This window comes from Urtica dioica, chromosome 10 (assembly GCF_054948205.1).
Source record: "Urtica dioica subsp. dioica isolate 48M chromosome 10, U.dioica_male_clone48M_v1_H2, whole genome shotgun sequence".
Classification (NCBI taxonomy): domain Eukaryota; kingdom Viridiplantae; phylum Streptophyta; class Magnoliopsida; order Rosales; family Urticaceae; genus Urtica; species Urtica dioica.
The window spans coordinates 17,054,716-17,076,657 of record NC_142765.1 but is presented as its reverse complement, the minus strand read 5'-3'; the positions used below and the strand labels follow the sequence as shown (position 1 = coordinate 17,076,657).

The 21,942-nt window shown below is 47.2% G+C and overlaps 1 protein-coding gene and 1 long non-coding RNA gene across 2 annotated transcripts; one reads left to right on the top strand and one right to left on the bottom strand.

Moving 5' to 3' along the window:
* Positions 1–7,460: 7,460 nt before the first annotated feature.
* LOC149383606 (uncharacterized) lies at positions 7,461–7,922 on the bottom strand. Its single transcript, XM_089627852.1, has one exon. It carries the CDS (start codon positions 7,920–7,922, stop codon positions 7,461–7,463), a length of 462 nt encoding a protein of 153 aa, XP_089483978.1.
* A 12,428-nt stretch (positions 7,923–20,350) lies between these two features.
* LOC149383605 (uncharacterized) lies at positions 20,351–21,672 on the top strand. Its single transcript, XR_016301893.1, has 4 exons — positions 20,351–20,444; positions 20,549–20,620; positions 21,161–21,210; positions 21,395–21,672. It is a non-coding gene; the product is annotated as an uncharacterized LOC149383605 (long non-coding RNA).
* Positions 21,673–21,942: the final 270 nt, after the last annotated feature.

Genomic DNA, 21,942 nt, shown 5'->3' with positions numbered 1-21,942 from the left:
GGACGGTGGGCAGACGAGCTCCACGGAGCATTATGGGCATATAGAACAAGTCCCTGTCAAGCCACCGGCGAATCCCCATTCTCCTTGATATACGGCATGGAAGCCGTGATACCAGCCGAGATAGAAGTGCCAAGTCTAAGGAGAGAACTGGCTTGGCAAAAAGAACTGACGAATGATGAAATGCTCTGGGACGAACTGGACTTCATCGAAGGGAGGCGCGAACTGGCATTAATCCGCGTCCAAGGGTACTAGCGGGCTGCAGCTCGGTACTATAATTCAAAAGTTAGGGAAACACGATTCTCAATAGGAGAGCTCATCCTTAGGCGCGTATTCCAAAATATGGAGGAACCTAACTCTGGCAAAGCACAAATTGGGAATGACCACACAAGGTAACATGCATGGTTAGACCACCGAACTACGTCATGACTAGATCCCACTAAATGGAAACTACAAGTGGCATCTCGGTGTTGCGTTCTTGGAATGGCCAACATTTAAGGAAGTACTTCTGCTAATCGACAGCCCACCGAACTACGTCATGACTAGATCCCACTAAATGGTTACGTAGGCAGCCCGCAAGGACACACTCGCCCCATTTTTCAATCTACCTCATTCTTGTCAGAAACTCGCCTAAGTCCATCCCACTTTGTCTCTTCGAGGACCCGATTAATTTACGAAGGCCCATGCGCGCCAAAAAGCCGAGCTCGAACTCTTGTAAGACGAACTCTTCGCATAGATAAAGTCGAACCCCGTAGTTCGAATCTTCATACAAAAAGACTTAGAAAATCATTAAGCCGAACCTACGCGTTCGCAGACATCGAAGCCAGGTCTCACCCCGCAGAGAGTTTTGATCAAAATGAGAAATCACACTCGAACAAGCTGAATGCACGAATATCAAAACAATGACCAGAAAGAAATTTTTATCGACACCATGCTGCCCTACCCGGGAAAAATAGCACGATGTACTGCCGCCAACGGTTTAGTTCGAAAAGCAGAAATATTAAAGCAAGGAAAACTCGGAAACCACACTGGCCCACCCGGGCAAAACAGTGTGACGAAATTGTCTGGAAGGCGAGAAAAGTTTTCTAAATATAAAAAAATGATGACATATTTGAGATTGATCACTGATTATCGGCTTGATCGGCTTGGCACGAGGTCCCAGCTGGCTCTTCCAGAGCAACAGCAACTCCGGTCCCTGCCGCAAAAGTCCTCGCTACGAGGCCAACATTGGAATCGAATTTATCGACGTCTTTGGGAGCTGCCTGCACGGAGTCCGACGCACCGACCTCCGGGTACGGAGTGAAGGAAACATCAGACAAGTTTAGAGGAGAAATGGCATCCAAGCCCTCGGTAAAGGCTGTCTCAAGACTTTTCATGTCTGTCTTTACGTCCCTCAACTTGTCCTCGATGGTCGAAGCCCATTCATCAAGCGACTTGAGAAGGGAGACATTGGCGCAACATTCAGTCATGTTTAGCTCGGCCGCCTTAGCCTCATATTTCGCCGCATAATGGGCCTTCATGGCGTTGATCAGGCGCTGATACTTCACCGAAGTCGACCTCTTGCCCTCGCGAACCCGCTGCTCGACCTCTTCACCAAAATACGTCTTCAGGTGGTGATAGAGAGATTTCAGCCGGTCGAAGTCGCCTTGGAGCTCCTTAAATTCCTCGTCTTGGTCGTTCAGTTGATTGTGAGCTCGGAAGTAGTCGACCTTCGCCTTCATAACCTCTCTTTTTTGCCCGCAAGCTCAAGGTCGAGCTCTCCCTCCCTCTCAGTACAGGCGCCAACCTCTTTTGTAAGCTCGTCGATCTTCGCCAGCATCTCGGCCAGCTGCGTGGTAGGGACCTCAGCCTTCTCGATCATCTCTTGGATGAAACCGTTCCTCTCAATGTGCTTCATCTTGTGCTTGTGTTGGAGGGAGTTTAGTTCGGCCGCCACCTTGTAAAACAAAAAAGGGTATTACTTTAAACTCATTCAATAGCATCAGAAAACTACTCTTACTTACCTTAGCGATCGCGGCTTGGGCCTGACAGTATTGCGAATTCGACCATTTCTTTGATCGGGGACAGCCTGACCCCAGGCATGTTGACGTGTCGAATAAGAGTGACTACACCCATCGAGTCCTCGTACAGAGGCCTGGAACCCCTGAAATCAAACTTGATGTCTAGTGTATGGGACCCGAGCTTGGTCGGCGGGACCACGTCCTTTCCAGAGCACGGCTTTTTCTTCAAGCTCCTACCTTGAGGGTCCTTTGAGGACCACTTCTTTCCATCACCGCTATAAGCATCGGAACCAGGGGACCGAGCATCCTTCTCCGAATCTCTCTTTCATTTCTATTCCTTCAGAGTCACAATCATGACCTTCTTAGGGACTGGCTGAGAAGCCCCCTTGATAGGGACCCCATATTCTTCCTCTTCTTCCTCTTCCTCGTCATCCTCCCCAATCTTCTTCTTCTTCTTCTTGCGAGCCCGCTCGGGCAGGAAAGGTTCAGCCGATTCAGACTCGGAATGGGAAACCCCGTGAGTGATCACCACATCCGAGTCGTGAGAGCTCGTGCGAGACGCGGGCTGCTCAGCGGAAGAAGCAGCCACAATCGCATTCCCAGTAGCCACCGCTTGGGCAGCCTCCTGATCGGCATCCCGCTTTGCCGCAGCCTCTTTCTTCGCCGCCTTTTTCCTCGCTCTTCAACCATCGACTTTCATCTTCATCTCTTCTTCTCCAAGATCCCCTCGTCCTAGATCTTGGTTTTCCCACACTTCTCCAGAACCTCTTGTCCTAGATCTTCGTCTTGATGTTCGGACCTCGGGCCTCATTGTCTTGGATCTTGGTCTTGACCCTTAGCCCGGGATGACAGGTGTTATCGCACGAAAATGAACAACTATTGAAAGCTTCGGGCGGTTCGACCCAAGGTCGGACCAAGTGGCCAGACCCGAGCCAAAGGTGCGAACTCGAAAGTCTCGAGCCGGGTTTTCTCCAATCGACGAACTTCTCAGAGCAGAGAAGGGGTGAGGAGGAGGAGTGACTCTGCCTTTTTGGTGTAGGCTGCCTACGTACCCGTGTGCGGGATCAGGTCAAAACGTAGTTCAAGGCGCATGTAACGCAGTGTATGGTGGGGAGCCTGAGGGGGATGAGCGTTCTCGACGAAGGAGACGGAGCGCGGAGGAGTCCTCAGCGACGTCTCTGAACTTCGGAAATCGCGGACGCGTCTAGTGTGTAAGACGCGTGGGAGATTTTCGGTGGAAAACCCTAAGAGCGTGCCTGGGCACTAGTCTCGGGGTTCGATCAGAGGGAGCGATGTCTGGGACAGCTTCGGAACCTTTGAGAACAAGAGAAACTCATAGAAACCACTTAGGCCAGAGATGGCATAAAGAGAAGCAAATGAGAGCGAGAATTCGAGCGTATTGATAGGAATGAAAATGATGCCTTGCCCATCAATGGAATGGGGTATTTATAGTGGTTAGAGAGCCTTATGAGGCTCATTCCTCGTCCATGTGGGACTGGGGGCACGCGCCCCGCCAAGAATAGGCGCACGGCGTGCGCACGGTGCGCAGACTGCCCTACGCGGTGCAACCAGTGGCGCGCGGGACGCGCCGCACCGTGTGCGGCGCGGGTCCAGCCAAGCGCGGTGTGCGCTTGGCTAGCTTTTGGTGGGCTTTGTCTTATTTAGCCCGTTAGGCCGTCTGAACTTCAGTCTGGTGTTTGAGGAAACTTCATTTCAAAGTCCTCACCGTCACCCATTTTTTTCTCCTTTTTTTTGCGACCGAGCGACGCGACGCGCAGGTCGTGCCGCGCGCGCCTCGCGCGCGGGGGTGACGCATTTGCACGGGGGAATTCGACTTTCGGAGGTCTTTTCCTCCTTTTCCCTCCTTTTGAGAGTAGGATTTGGACTCCTACCCCCTCCTCCCCAGGGGTCTATAAATAGTGGTCTCCCTTCTCTTATTCTTCCACTTTATTTTTTCTCTCTTTCTCTACACTTTTCCTCTCTCTCTACACTTTTGCATTATGGATATTCCCCCCCCCCCCTTCTTAACTAAGGATCCCGAGATTGATTTCTCTCTCTCTTGTTTCAGGACTCTGAGCATGTAGATGATGAGCGCTACTGCGCCCCTTCCTCAGCCTCGGAATGAGTGTACGTCGACTGGGTGTGACGCGGATGGGAGGGCCGGTCAACCTACCGGGGAAGCTGTGCCTCGTCTCGTGATCAACTTGGTCGGCGAGGGGGCGTGCGGCGTGTCCCGGTCTGACGTGCCAAAGTCTGACTTGGACATTCATGGCACGCTGGGAGAAGTTGTTAGCGTGGCCACGACGACCCTGCTAGAATCGGTTCTCGACGAGATTGACTGTGTGGACGACTTTGGGCCAGAGTCAGAAGATCCCGGAGGTGACTCGGAAACATGCCCGGGAGCCGAAGGTCCTACAGCGGAGCGTCCCGAACGGCCACTGGCGACTCTCGCAGCCGTTTTGGAGGACGGAGGCACTCCCTTGGAGCCAAGAGGTGCTCGGTCCGAGACCCCTGATGCGGAAACGATAATGTCGGCAAGGTCTCTCACTAGGATGGAGTGGTATCCCGAGGAAGGCTTTGCTGCTCCTGAGGGCTTCAATTGTTGAGGGATCGATGCTTCGAGCTCGCTCATCTACCGAACATTCACTTGCCTCAGGGAGGCATAGGCCATTCCGACGTCTGTGGTGCTTCTCTGTCCCTTGCCATACGATCGTCATTTCCGTCCATGTCGTGGATTTGCCGCAGTTTTGGTTGCAAGTCTCCACTGCGGGTTTCGGTTGCCGTTTCAGCCCATCATCCAGCAGCTCCTCGCGCGACTGGGGATGCATGCTTGCCAGATGAGCCCGCCATTTTATCGCATGGTGGCGATGTGTCACATGGAGTAGCATTGCCAGACAGAGCGGGTGATGACCGTGAGCGACTTTCGCAATCTTGTCACGGTCTTCCCTGTGCCGGGCAACCCAGTTTCTTCATGGCCCGCGATTGTCGGAACACCAAGCTGATCACGAACTCGGAGAAGCACAACCGGAGAGCGTGAGTGTGGGTCTCAATCGAGGCTTTTGGAGATGCCCCACTCCGGTTCAGTCCCTTGACTGACTTCTTTCCAGACGCGGGAGCCGACGACCTCGACTTTTTGAAGGAGATCCGAGGAATGTCAGAGGCTCGGAAAGCTGGGGAGCGATTTCGCTCTCCTGAGCTGATGGCGTCTACAGGGTGGTTCCCGCATTTCCCTCTCGGTCGTGACGATAGTTTGCGGGCGGAGAGTGCCCCTAGTGCTGTGTCGTCTCCCTTGAGCAGTGGCCTTCCAAGTACTTTCGGCGTTCGCTTTTTTTTGTTTTGGTCTTTTTTTCAGTTAGAGTTTTGACTTTGTTGTTTTTGTAGCTTCCTCGGCTAGGGCGAGGGCTCGGGCGCACCTGGTGAAATCTTCTCAAGACCCACAGTCGTTGGCGGTAATCCGTTCCCGGATCGCGGCACATAACGGCCGGGAAAAGTCTGACGCTAGTCATTCAGTGGAGAGTGGTCCTCGCGCTTCCTTGAAACGACTCTCTTCCTCAGCTCTTCCGGACACGTCCTCGGATTTGAAGCGCGTGAACTCAATGATCGACGCGGAGGCTGTGGAGGTCAGAGGGGAATGTTCCCAGGGGCTTCCGCAATCTTCGATGAAGAGTGGAATGGCATCGTGGCAAGCAACGATGTGGAGTTCTTTTGCAATAGCGTCTCCGACGCATAGAGAGTAAGCTCCCTCTGTTTTATCCTTTCGCGTTGTTTTGCTAGGATCTTGTTTTTGCTGACTTGTCTTTTCGCCCTCTCAGGTTCTTGCACGTGCGACTTGAGGCGAGGAGATTCTTCACGACCTCATTCAACGCATGGGCCTCGCCCAGGAGGAGCTTGCTCAAGCGCAATCTCAGCTAGCCCGTGCCGAGCGAGGTTCTCACTCAAAGGTAGAGTTTACGAGTCTCCGTGAACAGCTTCAAGAGGCTCGTGTGGAACTGGGAGTCACCCAAGGAAAGCATGACCGTGCTCAGTCAGCAGTGGCGAAGATGGCCGAGGAGTTAAAGATGGAACGTCAAGCTCTCGAAGTGGCGACTCGATCGACGGAAGTTTTCCGGGGCGAGGTGCGGGACCGTCGACGCCTGTTGGAATCGCGTACAGATGAAGTGGACATTCTTCAGGGTCAGCTCTCATCGACGAGGCCGCCCGTGTCCGGGCAGAGTGCGAGCGCAACTCTTTGGCGGAGGAAGTGGCTCAGGTCAGCACGGAGAAGGTTGCGGTGGAACAGCTCGCGTCTGACTTACAAGACGACTTTGATGTCGTGATCGAGGAGGCGAGGCACGCAGTGGTGGTGGAGTGTCGGGACACTGCCGCTACCGAGAATGTTTCTCGAGGGGTCACCTTCCACTTTTTTTACTCTTTGTTTCCACCGCTTGACGGGGTTGAACCCCTTGGTGACGATCTTGCCGAGTGAAATTTTTTTTATTTTTCTTTTTTCGCACAAGTGTTTAGCGCATCGCTTTCTTTTAGGAGTTTCCTTTCAGCGCACTTGTTTTAGCGCTTGCTTTCTAAGATTTTTGGGGCGGTTGCCCTCTTTTTATGAAACATTACTTTCTTTTATGAACGCGTTTGCTCATTTTTTATCTTGCGTTCTTACCCTGAATGGCCATGGCATGTTTTGATGGACATGCATCTTTTACCAATGGTCTTGGCAGGTCTTTTGTCTTAGCAGGGGTTTGCCTCAGATACGCCGACCGTCTGTATGGTTTGCGTTCTGTAGGTGTTTCTACTGTGAATTGGTCGTGCCATGTAGGCGTCTTACGTGCGCCACGTAGGCGTCTTTAGTGCGCCATGTAGACGTCTTAAATGCGTCATATAGGCATCTTAGGTGCGCCATGTAGGCGTCTTACGTGCGCCATGTAGGCGTCTTACGTGCGCCATGTAGGTGTCTTAGGTGTGCCGCGAGGGACGACTTGGTTGCGCCATGTAGGCGTCTTACGTGCACCATGTAGGCGTCTTAAGTGTGCCATGTAGGCGTCTTAGGTGCGTCGCGGGGGACGACTTGGTTGCGCCATATAGGCGTCTTAAGTGCACCATGTAGGCGTCTTAGGTGCGCCATGTAGGCGTCTTAGATGCGACTAGGTTGCACCATGTAGGCATCTTACGTGCGCTATGTAGGCGTCTTATGTGCGTCATGTAGGCGTCTTTATTCCCGTTTGTGTTCGGGCTGAGACTTAATAATTTTTTGGTGGAGCGTGTTTTCTTGAGGATTTCCTTACTGTTGTTAGCCCCCCCCAAGTTTTTTGGGTTACAAGTTTTACTTTTGATAACCAGAAAACTTTTATGAAGTGGATTTTGAAAGGGAAATCTCGAACTTTATTATGATTGCGAAAAATTTAAAATCCTAAAACATTGGCTCGCATGCCTGATTGAAAATTGGAAATTAAAGCAATAAAACGGGGGAAATGCTAGCTACTGGTAGTACTGCCTCAAGTATTCCGCATTCCACGCGTGGCGGATCGAAGTTCCGTCCGTGTGTTCGATGTAGTAGGTCCCGTCATGAATGACTTTGTGGACTCTGTAAGGTACTTCCCAGTTTGGGCCGAGGATGCCGGCGCCTTGCACTTGGGTATTCTGAAACATCCACCTGAGTACGAGGCTCCCGACGACAAAGGTTCGGCATTTGATCTTGGAGTTGTAGTATTTTTCGACCTTGCGCTTATGTGCGGCGAGGCGGTTGAGCGCTTCTGACCTCTTTTCGTCAATTAAGTCTAACTTTAAGCGCATGACCTCGTTGTTGTTTTCTTCGTTGAAATTCTCAACTCGGAACGTGGGGATCTTGGTTTCAACCGGCACTACGGCTTCGATCTCGTATGCGAGGAAGAACGGCGTCTCACCGGTGGCGTTTCGCGCCGTCGTTTGGTAAGCCCACATGACAAATGGTAGCTCTTCGGCCCAGGCGCTTTTTTTGTCTTCAAGCTTTTCTTTTAAGATTGCTCTTAATAGTCTCGTCGACTGCCTCGACCTGGCCGTTGGCCTACGGATGACGCTGCGAGGAGAATGTCTTGCTGATCATTAGTTGATCGCAGATATCTCTTACTCGCGCGTTATCGAATTGTGTGCCATTGTTTGTCATAATCGAGACAGGGATGCCGTGCCTGCATATGATGCTTTTCCAGATGAAGTTTGTCGTATTCGCTTCGGTTATTCTGGCGAGTGGCTTGGCCTCTACCGACTTGGTGAAGTAGTCTATGGCAATTATGGCGTACTCATATTATCTTGGCGCTCTAGGGAGTTTGCCAATAATGTCCACACCCCATTAAGCAAAGGGTCGCGGGACAATGATGTTGCTCAGTGGGGTCGGTGGCTGTCTCGGGATTTCGGAGAAGCGTTGGCACTTGTCGCAGCGCCTCACCCATTCACATGCATCTCTTTTCATGGTAGGCCATAAATAGCCTTGGTTAAGTGCTTTGAGCGCGAGGGAGATTCCAGTGGCGTGGTTCCCACAGATGCCCTCGTGTATTCCGCGGAGGACCTTGGTCGAATCGACGCTATTGAGGCATCGGAGCAGAGGCGTTGAGTAACCGCGTTTGTAGAGTATGTCATCTTGGAGCGTGTACTTGGATGCCAACACTCTCAATTTATCTGCTTCTTTGCGGTCTTTGGGAAGTTCCCCTCTTCGCAGAAACTCGATAATTGGGTCCATCCAGGTAGGCTGAGACACAACCTTTATAGTCCCGACTTCGTCTCGGGAGACGGATGGCTGTTGAAGAAATTCGATGGGTACGGTTCCTAATCCGTCTTCGTCGATGCCGGATCCGAGGCGAGTAAGTGCGTCAGCCTCTGAATATTGTTCTCTCGGGATTTGGAGAATCTCGAACCAAGAGAAGGCATCGAGTTTGGAGTTTGTCTTTGCCAGGTAGGCAACCATATTAGGTTCCTTGCCAGTGTAATCTCCTTTAACCTGGTTCACGATCAACTGCAAGTCGCAGTGTATCCGCAGGTTCTTTGAGCCAAGCTTCTGCGCTAACTCTATCCCCACAATGAGGGCTTCATACTCGGCCTCATTATTAGAGGCTTGGAAGCCGTAGTGGAGGGCGTATCGCAACTTTTCCCCGTCGGGGTTAGTCAAAATGATTCCGGCGCCAGCCCCCTGAGCATTAGATGCTCCGTCTACGCATAACTCCCAGATGGGACCCATTGGGTCAATATTTCTTTTTCGCGTCATTGCGTTATCGGTTAAGTCATTTTCTACCATTCCCATATCGGGAGTATAGGAGAATTCTGCCACAAAGTCGGTTAAGGCATAACCCTTTATAGCCGCTCTTGGGTGGAACTCAATCCCATACTCGCTTAATTCTTGGGACCAGATCGCCATACGAGTCGATGTTCCTTTTTGAAGAGCTTTACCGATCGGATGCTCAGTTCGCACCACGATGGGGTGAGCTTGGAAATACGGACGCAACTTTTTGGTTGTCGTCACGAGAGCCAGAGAAAGTTTCTCTATCTCGGTGTAGCGCATTTCCGCGTCGAGTAAGGCTTTGCTCATGTATTAGATTGGCCACTGGACCCTATCTTCTTCGCTGACAAGAACGGTGTTGTCAATGGTGCCCACAAGAAGAGTTGTAGTGTGTATTTATGAACATTTGATGTCATATAGTCTTACGAAGACTCTTGCTTGAAACTGCTTATTTATTAATAAAAGTTGAAACGTTCATTCAATCTTCCTTGTCTGAAGCTTTATGATAAAACCTTAGTCTTTTAGTCCATAAACAAACTTAACAACTTACGAAGAGACAAATGTAGATTTGCATGAACAAACTCTTCGTAGTTTGCTTAAAACGATATATTCGCAATCTTAGGGTCAAAGGACTATTGACCTCAGTACGATTGTTAGAAGAATCTATGATGTTTGGTTATGAGGCATTGAGAGTTGGAGACTCTATAGTTCTTCTAGGTATCTTCCGAAGGTACTGAATTGACCAGTGCACTTCTAGAGACAAGATAAGAACAAACCATTTAACCTCTTATGTCTCGAAGTCACTATGTATGAATTGCATCATGCTTACCTTAATCCTGAAATGAGACATGCCATTTCACACCTTAGTATTCTCATTTGAGAAAGTCAGAGTTCGGATTCACTATGTAATTCCGAACAGGGCCTATTGGTGAAGTACTAAGTTGTGAGTATGTCATGAGTAACTTTGTGAAGTTCTCATAGATATGGAATTCATGTACAAGATTGCTGAAATGCAATGTATGTCACCTCATGCTTTGTTCCTTGGAGTGTGAATAAATGAACTGGCCAGTGTCCAAATTGAGTCCTGACTCTTTTGGATGAAACAATGTGACTTGTTAGCTCCTCGTCAATACATTGTTTCTAACTTATTCACAAGCGACAAAAGAGTTGAAGAAATAACAGCTAGAAGGGTAAAATGGTAATTTAGTAAATCCCGACTAGCTGATGACATTCATGAAGGGTAGCATAGATAATATTCAGTGGATCCGCTCATTATAATTAGGTGAATTCTTGAGTAGAAAATAAATTCATTTGAACCGAGAGATTTTCAGTGTCAGCTCTTTAGTGGAGTCAGTTGGCATTAAGCTAAACTTGGAAAAGGTTTGTGAAGTGTTTAGCTTAAGCTTTGTTCATTTGGGTCGATGAGGTCAGTGTCACGAATCACATCGATAGGAATAGTTAAACTGGAAGCAAAGTCAAAACAAGAACGAAAATAGTCAAAAGGGTATTTTTGTCTTTTGAGACAAATGATGAAATGAATGTCAATAAATTTTTTGACAAGTTCATTTGATGACTTAATATCACTCGGCCATGACTTGATCATTGGGCCTTGTGAATTAATTTCATTTCATAAGAATTTTATTGAAAATTCTAAATGGGTCTTTTCTTATGTTGTCATGAACAAGTGAAGAAAATTCTAGAAGCCTTTTCTAGAAGTCATGGGCGCCTACCCTATAGAGAAAAAGGAGAGATTATTTTGTGCATAAATGTATTTAGATACTTGCCAAAAGAAAAAGAGGAAACAAATTTGCATAAGGATGCACAAGGAATTTCGGCCAAGAGAGTAATAGGCAAGCCAAGGAACAAAAAAAGGAAACAAATCCAATCCTTCTAGAAGGCTGCCTTGGGCGCTCAAATGGAATGGGAAATAAGGGTTATTTTGCTCATGAATATGTGATATTCTATAGAAGAGGAAACTACCTTATTGAAGGTGAGACCTCTCCTATAAATAGGAGCCTCATTTCCTCACATTTCATTCATCCAAGTTTAAGAGATTTGAGAGACTCTCTCTCTAGAACTTTGGCCGAACTCCTCTCTCTCTCTCTCTTTCTAGTTTATTTTCGATTTTTCTTGTTTTGGCACCTAGGTCCTCACTCGACCTAGCGTTTAGCTCTGCGACTTCAAGACTCGTTCTTAAGTCGTAGTGTTTAAAAGTGCCCACTCACTAATTCCTTTATTTCGAGTGATTTAGTGATAGAAACTTTCGTGGTTGCTCGAGGTGCCGAGGAAAGAAAGAGAGACGTGCTGCGAGGGGAGACGAGCGTTGCAAACTTTCCAAAAACTTCTTCAAAGTTCAAGCTTCAAGAAAGGTTAGTAAACTTCTAGCTCATATTAGTTTTTAATTACATGTACTTGCTCTTTGTCTAGGTTAGTAAAAACTGTTTTTACTTGTAAAAGAAAATTTTTAAAATTCCGCCGCTTCCCGAAGCGTTAATTATTTTCTTAAACCCTAGATCAATTCCAACAAACGGTACTTACGGCTCTTCCAGAGACGGCGAGATATACGTATAGCACCTCACCCTCTTTTGGTTTGGAGAGGAATGGTGGGGACCCGAAGTAAGCCTTCATTTCCTGAAAGGCTTTTTCGCATTCATCAGTCCATTCAAAGCCGTCTGTCTTCTTCAGAGCTTTGAAGAACGGTTGACATTGTCGGTGGCTTTCGACACGAAGCGTGTCAGAGCAGCAATTCGACCGGTCAGGCTTTGCACCTCTTTGACTCGTCTTGGAGACTTCATCTCAATGAGTGCCTTGATCTTTTCGGGATTCGCCTCTATCCCCCGTCGGCTGACGACGTATCCAAGGAATTTCCCGGATTCAACCCCGAACACGCACTTGTTGGGGTTGAGTTTCATTTTATATCGACAGAGGATCGTGAACATCTCCCTTAGGTCATGTATGTGATTAGTTGCCAGTAGGCTTTTAACGAGCATGTCGTCTACGTATACTTCCATGGTCTTCCCGATTTGATTGGCGAAGATTCGATTAACCAAACGTTGGTATATTGCTCCCGCGTTCTTAAGGCCGAAAGGCATGACCTTATAACAGTAGAGACCTCGATCGGTGACAAAGGTTATCTTAATTTGATCGGGCTCGTGCATTCGAATCTGTTGCCCGAATGTGCGTCCATGAAGCTAAGGAGTCATGGCCAGTCGTGGCGTCGACCAGTTGTTCGATACGCGGGAGTGGGAAGTAGTCCTTGGGGCAGGCTTTATTAAGATCTTTGTAATCTATGCAAATACACCACTTCCCATTAGGTTTTTTCACCATTACCACATTGGCAACCCACTTGGGGTACTTAGCCTCTCGGATGAAGTTTGCGGTGAGAAGTTTATCGACCTCTTCATTTATGGCCAGGTATCGTTCTGGATTGAACGTTCGTCTAGCCTGCACTTTTTCGGCGACCCTTTGGTCGTCGTTTAATCGGTGCACTATTATTTCGGGATCAATTCCGGGCATATCCGCATGAGTCCATGCGAACACATCCTTGAATTCCCAAAGGAAGGCAGTGAGTTGAATCTTGATGGCGAGTGGAAGTCGGGTACTGATCTTTACAACCTGGTCAGGTTTAGATTCGTCTAGCACGATCGGCACGATATCATCAGAGGTTTCTACTTTGAGTCTCTCGACTTCGTCCTGAGGGTCAAGTTCTCCGAATTTCCTTGCGTCCCTTAGGTCGCATGGGTAATCATCTTCCAACTGGAATATTGTGCTAACCATTTTTCCAGCGGACTTGCCATCGACTCCTTGCATATAGCATATCCTGGCCTGGGATTGGTCTCCAGCCATGATGCCAATTCCCTCTTCAGTGGGGAATTTCACTAGTGGGTCGCCCGATGATTACGTTGTAGGGCGACTCCTAATCAACCACTAGGAATGGGACCATATGAACGACTTCAATGCCTCTGGGAGTCCCGAAGGTGACCGGTAGATCGATGATGCCTTCGGTCATGACTCTCTCCCCAGTGAACCCAAACAACGGCGTTTGGGTCGAAGCTGGGTGTAGCCCCCCGAGCTTCATGCGCTCTAGGGTGGACTTGAAAATTATGTCGGCAGCGCTGCCGTTGTCGATGAGAACCTTTTTCACCAAGTTATTAGCCACTTGGGCTTTGAGCACTATCGCGTCATTGTGCGGATGCACAACTCGTTTGGCCTCTTCGTTGGTGAAATACATCGTCTCGTGTGGCACGGACGGAGGTTCCTCGTACGTAAAGTTGACGTGCATAGTAACGTCTTCCTGAGCCACGGCCCTAAGGAATTTTTTTCCGTTGTCGGGCTGAATCTCCATCTTTTGGACCTCCCAATATGGTAATCACAACATGGAGCTGTGGATTGGCGTTGGCAGTAGCCGTGGTTCGGTCGGCAGAAGCGGCTATTCCTCATCCCTTGCCAGACTGTGGTCTGTTTGTGGTGGGGCCCGCAGCGCTGATCATGCGCAACACGAACTCTTTCAGCTCACCGCGTTGGATCAAAGCCTCGATCTGCCTTTTAAGATTGTAACATTCGGAGGTCAAGTGACCGTATTCCTGATGGAACTCACAATATCTAGATCGATCGCAAGTCGCGGGATCTTTTTTCATTGGAGCCGGGGGAGTGAACTTGTCACGTGCCAAAGCCAGGATCCGTTCCGGGGTCGTGTTCAGCGGTGTGAACGACGAATATCCTGGGGTGCAGGGGGTTGGCTGTTGGAAGCCTGATTCCCCTTATTTCATCCTTTACGAGATTCGCCTTGCTCATGGCTAGGTTCGTCTCGACGACGAGAGCTTTGATTATTGCTCTTGCGACCGTCGAGGTAATCTTCGATTCCCATGAAGGTCTTAGCTCGATTCATCAACTCGGCCATGGTAGAAGGGACACGGCCAACAACTGACTTGAGGAAGTCACTGGTGCGCAATCCTTCGATGATAGCGGCAATTGCGTCACAGTCGTCAAAGCGGTCGACCTTGTTCGACTCTTCGGTGAATCGGGCGAGGTATCGCCTAAGAGATTTGCCACTCTCTTACCTGATTGACCACAGGTACATCTTGGTTTTCTTTTGGACCATAGATGTGGCGAACCGTGCTAGGAACATGTCCTTCAGGTCTTTGAACGAGTGGATGCTTACCGGCCTTAAGTTCTTGAACCACTCAAAGCCAGGTCCGACAAAGGTAAGACTAAAAGCTTGGCACATGGCGTCGGGAGAGACACCCTGCATTGTCATCCAGGTTTCATAGTGCTAGATGTGGTAAGAAAGATTTGCTTTTCCATCATAGGGAACGAGGTTCGGGAGTTTGAAATTTCCCGTACAAACCTCGGCCAATATATGAGTCGTGAAAGGCGAGGAATTTTCCTCAACGACTCTATAGGCACTCCTGCTTATTCAGTATTCCCGGAGATGTCGTACCTCATTTCGAAGATTGTGGATCATAGTGACCACATCGAGACCGGTAGTCGGAGTAACTCCCTGTTCGGGAGGAGTCACCTGCCGCCGCTCAATAGACCATTGTCCTGTGCGGCGGTTCTCGTTAGTTGGGACTGCCAGCGGGATGTTTGGCCGAGAGCTCAGTCGCTCTCTCAGATCATTGCCACGCTCGTGCGGCAGTTCTCGTTAGTTGGGGCTTGTCGCACGGAGGCGCAGGCCTCGTCTACGACGGCACGCTCTCCACGTGCCCTGACTTTCCGCAACGTTATCCCTTTGACCAAGTCGGACAAGGGCCGAACGTCGGGAGTTCCCCTCTTGAGAAGCAGCTGGCATATCCCCTGTCTTGGGTAAGGGGTTCGAAGGACCGGCTTCATTCACGGCAGGGAGTCCCCCGTCCTTCGTGAAAGAAGTTTCGATATCCTCCGAATCACTATTGCCCTCGTAATCAGGGTCGCGGTCGCGACTTTCCTCGTTGAGGTTCTCAAGATCCCCATTGGGGATTACTGCGTCACGCGTAGGTTATTTTGCAGCCAGTTGGCTGTGGTACCATGCGTTCTTCGCCTTCAGTTGGCAGATATTCTCCTCCAATTCCATGACGCGGTCATCCCTGCTATCTGAAGATGGAGATGGCGAGCGGGTCGAGCTCTCTTCATGGAGCGACTCTTCGTCACCATGCGCTCGGGAGCGCAAGAAATATTTTTTTGGTTCCAGTGGCGGTATCGGGGTTGTTAACGCCCTCAGAACGTACGGGTAGTTGACTACTCATCTTTTCTCGAGTCCGAGAAAGTCGAGTCTTCAAGAGAAAAGAAGAAGATGGACATAAAGGATTTCGGGCTGAACAGGTCGGGAAGTCCCCCCTTCTAGCGCCAAAATATTGTCGCACGAAAATTAACAACTATTTAAAGCTTCGGGCGGTTCGACCCAAGGACGGACCAAGTGGCCGGACCCGAGCCAAAGGTGCGAACTCGAAAGTCTTGAGCTGGGTTTTCTCAAATCGACGCACTTCTCAGAGCAGAGAAGGGGTGAGGAGGAGGAGTGACCGTGCCTTTTTGGTGTAGGCTGTCTACGTACCCGTGTGTGAGATCAGGTCAGAACGTAGTTCAAGGCGTATGCAACGCAATGTAAGGCGCTGAGCCTGAGGGGGAGGAGTGTTCTCGATGAAGGAGACGGAGCGCGAAGGAGTCCTCGGCGACGTCTCAGAACTTCGGAAATCGCGGACGCGCTTAGTGTGTTAGACGCGTGGGGGATTTTCGGTGGAAAACCCTAAGAGCGTGCTTGGACACTAGTCTCGGTGTTTGATTAGAGGGAGCAACGTCCGGGAGTCCCCGATAATGCTTCGGAACCTCTGAGAACGAGAGAAACTCGTAGAAAGCACTTCAGGCCAAAGATGGCATCAAGAGAAGCAAATGAGAGCGAGAATTCGAGCGTATCGATAAGAATGAAAAGGATGCATTCCCCCTTAATGGGAGGGGGTATTTATAGTGGTTTGAGAGCTTTAGGAGGCTCATTCCTCATCCATGTGGGACAGGGGGCACACGCCCCGCCAAGAGGAGGCGCACGGCGTGCGCGCGGCGCGCAGACTGCCCCGTGCGGCGCAACCTGCAGCAGTAGGACGCGCCGCACCGCGTGCAGCGCGGGTCCAGCCAGGCGCGGCGTGCGGCGTGCTGGGCGCGGCGCGCGTATGGCTAGCTTTTGGTGGGCTTTGTCTTATTTGGCCCATTGGGCCGTCTAAACTTCGGATATCATACTTGTCGCGTGAAATATGAAAGTCTCCAATCGTGGAGGGCGACTTAACTCGAGGAGCGAGACTCGACTCGACGAGAACGACTCGACCCGAGGAGCGAGGCTCGACTCAAGGAGAATGACTCGACTCGAGGAGCGAGGCTCGACTCGAGGAGAACGACTCGACTCGAGGAGCGAGACTCGACTCAAGGAGCTAAAAATTTTCGACACGAGGGCTTGCTAGCGACTCGTGACGGAAAGCTTGCCATATTTCAAGAACTCCGGCCTGAACATCGGCCCTTTGAGCGACGCGTCTTCTCGGCGCTCCGGGTTTTCCAAAAACGACCGACAACAACAAGTCGTCCACAACTGCATCCGACATCACAAAAAAGTTATAATGGTAAACCTTTCAATTCGGCACAGTGAAGAATAAATAATCAATCAAAGGACACCTACCAGGATTCTCTATGCCCAAGAAAATCTGGTCGAACCACCCTTGCGTGAAATCATCCTACTCCATGAATTATCTCCTCAGCGTCTCGACGAGCTCCTTAAATCGGATATCGGAAGCAATGGTCTTTAGAGAAACTGCACAGCAAGCAATGGAACTCTTTTAGAAACAATCTGAAGGCAAAAGACAAAAGATATACATATATAAAATACACAAACGAAATCCAACCCGATTCCTTAGACCAGGGGTAATGGACGTAAGGAGCATAGCCACCCACGGTAAGCGTAGAGACCCGGACAAAGAAGTATCTCTCCGCTCACATATCATCTCGAGTAGGAACCCCCTGGATGATGGTCATCGCATGCTTCCACGAAAAATAGAAAGTCCCGGGGTGACGGGCATTCCTTTTCGTCGTAACCAAGCAAATCAGATCCTTCAGGACGATCCTAACTCCCAGTTCCTCGCCCAGGCAGAGCAACCCACACACAATCCTCAGAGAGGACGGAGTGAGCTGAGGGAGAGTAACCTCCACGTGAGCCATATACGCCAACAGGAGCCTAGGAATAGGAAACCTAAGCCCGCACTACTCTACGAAAATCTCATGGATGCATAGAAAACCCTCTTTTACGGTCTCGTCCATTTCACCAGGATCAGGTAACAAAAGCTGTAAATCGGCGGGGATATGGAATTTTCGCCTAATGCGATCTAGATCAGCCTTATCGAGAAGAGAATGAGGACAATTGCTAAGAAAATCGTCGCGAGGATAATCAGGCCGCCTGGCTTTAGATCTTTTCGCCGGACTAGAAGTGGAGGCCATCATGAAAACAATAAACTAAGGCTGCTTCTCAGGAAAGTTTGTTTCTTCACCGACTATAGAATGCAGAAACTCTAAACCCTAGAAGAGAGAAAGCAAGAAAGCGAAAGAATAAAAAATGAAAACTTCGGAAGATACCTCTTCAAATCCGAGACGAGATAAATAAATAGGAAATATTGATGGAAACGTCCCCTCAATATATAGCCACAGAAGTTCAACAGACTCGCACTTAATGCGCCGTCAAATCACCTCAAATCATATCCTACCAAATCAAATATTTTTATGCAAATCAGAGGAAGAGACCCCTCGATCTTTTTGAAATCAAATCAGTATGGTTTTTTAAATAATATATGTGTCATATTTTTGTTCTTTTGCTACAGAATTATCGAAACACGTGGAAGATCATGTACTTTGATACTAACTAGAAATACGATTAGCCCGGTGTGGCGAACCGGCCCATATGTTGTTTATTTATAGTTTATCCATTATTATATACTGAATAAACTGGGGGACTGACTGTTGATGTTGGACTTCGTCCTAGAAATAACAAGATAGGGACTTGGCCCAATGTAAAGAAGGTTGGACAAGCGCTAGCCCGAACGAAGATTTAAATATTAGCTCGAGATAACTGCTCCCCGAAGACTCGGAGGTGCCAGGCCAGTCAGCCTAGACAATCCGTAACCGCCCCCGGCGGATGAGTCTTTGAACGACAGGTGTCTAGGAACGCAGTAGTGAACTTCAACTGACACACGACGTGTCACCAGTCAACCCGGAGCTCGCTACCTCATTTTTAGTACAATAAATATAATATAATTAAGCCTACGAAGGACACGTTATGTAACTTCTGTTTTCTCCCCCTCTCATTTCTCTCATCTCTTAACTCGAACAATTTTATTACTCTCAACAATATAATAAAAAGTCGCGAGCTCGCCTTTGCATTCATTTCCTTTTCAATAGTTATTTTGTAACATATGAAATCCTTTATGTTTTCCATTTGGTCTTGTAACAGAGATTTGAGGCCCAGTTATAAATCCAAATCAATCCGTTTATTTGCTCAAATTTTTGTGACTGCTTTGGTGTGATTTCTTACATCAACAATTGAGAAAGTGAGCAGAATAAGAAGTGACCATGAAAAGGAGTTTGAGAACTCTAGTTTTTCTAACTTTTGTGTTACATAAGGCATCTCTCATGAATTCTCTGCTCCCATCACGCCCCAAAAAAATGGAATTGTGAAATGAAAGAATCGTACTCTCCAGGAAATGGCAAGAGTAATGATGCTTGCCAAAGATATTCCTCTTTATTTTTGGGCTGAAGCACTTAATACCGCTTCTCATATTCATAACCGAGTCGCTGTTTGTCTAGGAACGACTGCAACTCATTATGAAATATGTATAGGGAGAAAGCCCAATGTTAGACACTTTCATGTTTTTGGCTTAGTGTGCTACATTCTTGTTGATCGTGATCAACGCCAAAAATTTGATCCCAAGAGTAATGAAGGTATTTTTCATGGTTACTCTAGAAATAGTCATGCTTATCGTGTCTTTAATAAGCGGACTAAATCTACGATGGAATCTATAAATGTCGTGATTAATGATAACTATGATGTTTATGTGAGTTCTTTTTATGATGAGGATAATAGTGCTCCCATTTAATACAGATGTCAGGATAGATGATACAGGCAATACAGACGACATTGACACTGAAGAAGAATCTCCCTTTGATCATCTTAGTTCAGACATAACATATGAGGATATTCCTAAAATCAGAGTTCCCTCCAAAAGAGTTCAGAAAAATCACCATGCTGAAGAAGTCATTGGTGATGTTGAAGAAGGTTTTCGAACTCGGAGAAAAGAGCCTATCAACTACATGGAAATGATTGGTAATATCTATTTCACCTCTAAGATTGAACACAATAATGTTAATGAAGCTATTGATGATGAGTTTTGGATAAATGCCATGTAAGAAGAACTTGTTCAATTTGAAAGAAATGAAGTTTGGAAACTGGTTCCAACGCTAAATAAGTTGAATATTATTTGAACGAAATGGATTTTCAAAAATAAGTCTGATGAATATGGTAATATAATGCGCAACAAAGCTAGACTTGTGGCACATGGTTATACTCATGTGGAAGGAGTGGACTTTGATGAAATGCTTGCACCGGTAGCCTATAAAGTAAAAACTTTTGAATCACTCGACTTGTAAATTCAAGTTTAATAAACGAGTTTCAGTTGTTACAACTAAATTCTTGAGTGAATTATGGTCCAATTAGTTTATCGAATAATTTAAAATATGTTAAGGTAATGAGAAATCTCGGAATAAATAAAGGATTTATCGAGTACGTCTCGAATAATAAATTATTTTCCAAGGAAATATTCCGGAAATTAATTTATAAAATAAATTCTCAAGAACGAGAATTATTTCCGAGAAACCTTAAATATATTTGAATTACTTGAGAACGAACAAGAAAATTCTCGGTTCAAATCATATAATTATAATCCGTTTGGTTATGGATTTAATTGAATAATTATGTGATGAATGACTTAGTTGTAACAATTTTCAGGGCCCATTTGAAAGGAATTTTGAGAGTGGGGTCAGTTTGAGGCAGTGAGAAAAAAGAATGATTTAATGAATAAATATGCAAACTTGGTTCATATAAATACAAAAATCCATTCTATCTCTCTCTCTCTCTCTTCCGCACGATGCCTGCGAGAAAACCACACTGAGGAAAGTCACCGGAAATGAGTGTGTGGACACCGGTGAAGCTATCGGAGGTAAGAGTCGAGTCCGATTTCCTTAATATTTCTCTGAAATTCTTCAAGCTCTTTTCTAGGGTTTAAAACCCCATTTCTTGTCTCTTCTTGGCTGCATGTCTCAGGAACTTCGGCGAGCATCTCGAACTGTGAAAGGAGATAGGATTTTGTCTAAGTGGTTTGATTCCTCAAGTGAGGTAAGAAAATTTTGTTCTCAGTTAAGATTTCCGAAAGTTAGGGTTTTTGGATTTCTGATTTGGGGCTTTTTATTTTGTGCTCGGTTTACGTTGAGGTTGTGATAGATTTCGGATTTTGAATGAATTATGGTTTCTGAAATTTGTGTCGGTCGTGTATGCTTAACTGACATTTTTGGGTTCGTTGTCGTTATTCTCTTGACCTCTTTTTTGTTCGAGATTGGTTGTTAACTATGTTTTGTTTTGGAATTGTTGATGAATTATGTGTGAAAATTGATATTCGGTGACGATTTGGTTTAACGAGTGTGTTCTCGTGTTTTTCTATCAGGCCAAGTATGTTCAGAATATTGAGTTAGTGAATCTGACATTAGTTGGTTGTTGTCTCGGTTGAATCTGATTGTCATGATATTGAAAGGTAAAGAATTGTGAATGGGTAGGACTCGGCCAAACAAGATGTGAACACCGAATCTGAGAATGAGTTACGCTATGATTTTTCGTGTTTAGTTTCACCCGAGCTTTGTTTGAATCTCGTCTTTGTTTCAGGACTTATTTGAGTTATGAAATGGTTAGCAATTTGGAAGCTAGTCGTTCAGGTTCGTATTCGTTTGTTTTCGGTTTCGAATTGAAATTGTTTGATTGTTTGAGATTATGGTTCGTTTATTTGTCAGAGTCTTGGAATCTCTCGGGTCTCGATGTGAGATCGAGAGATTTGGATTTTGGATTCGAGACTGAGTTGATGTTATGAGTTGACTCGATATTTGTGTTTGAATCTCGCAGCTTTTTTGCAAATCGAGTCGGGACGAGTAAGAGCCGGCGTGATCAGGAGCATCGAAGCCGGAGATAGAAAGATCATAAAGAGTAGATCTTGATCTACCTTGTGGGTTTGTCATTCTTGAAATTGATCTAGGGTTTAAGAAAAAGTTTAACGCTTCGGGTAAACGATGGAATTTTAAAAAATTTCTTTTGACAAGTAAAACGATTTTACTAACCTAGACAACGAGCAAGCACATGTAAATAAAACCTATTATGAGCTTTATAAATTTACTACCCTTTTTAGAAGCTTGAACGTTGAGAAGCTTTTGGAAAGTTGCAACGTTCGTCTCCCCTCGCAACACGTCTCTCTTCTTTCCGCGGCAACACGAGCAACCACGATAGTTTCTATCACAAGAATCACTTGAGAGAAAAGGAATTAGTGAGTGGGCACTTTTAAACACGACGACTCAAGAACAAGTCTTTAGGTCGAAGAGCTAAAAACGCTAGGTCAAATGAGGACCTAGGTGCCAAAACAAAAACGAAAAGAGGGAGAGAGAGAGGATGGGCGGCTA

Bases quoted from the DNA above. Each gene is read 5' to 3' on its own strand.
- LOC149383606 (XM_089627852.1), bottom strand. From the start codon at position 7,922: ATGTGGGCTTACCAAACGACGGCGCGAAACGCCACCGGTGAGACGCCG.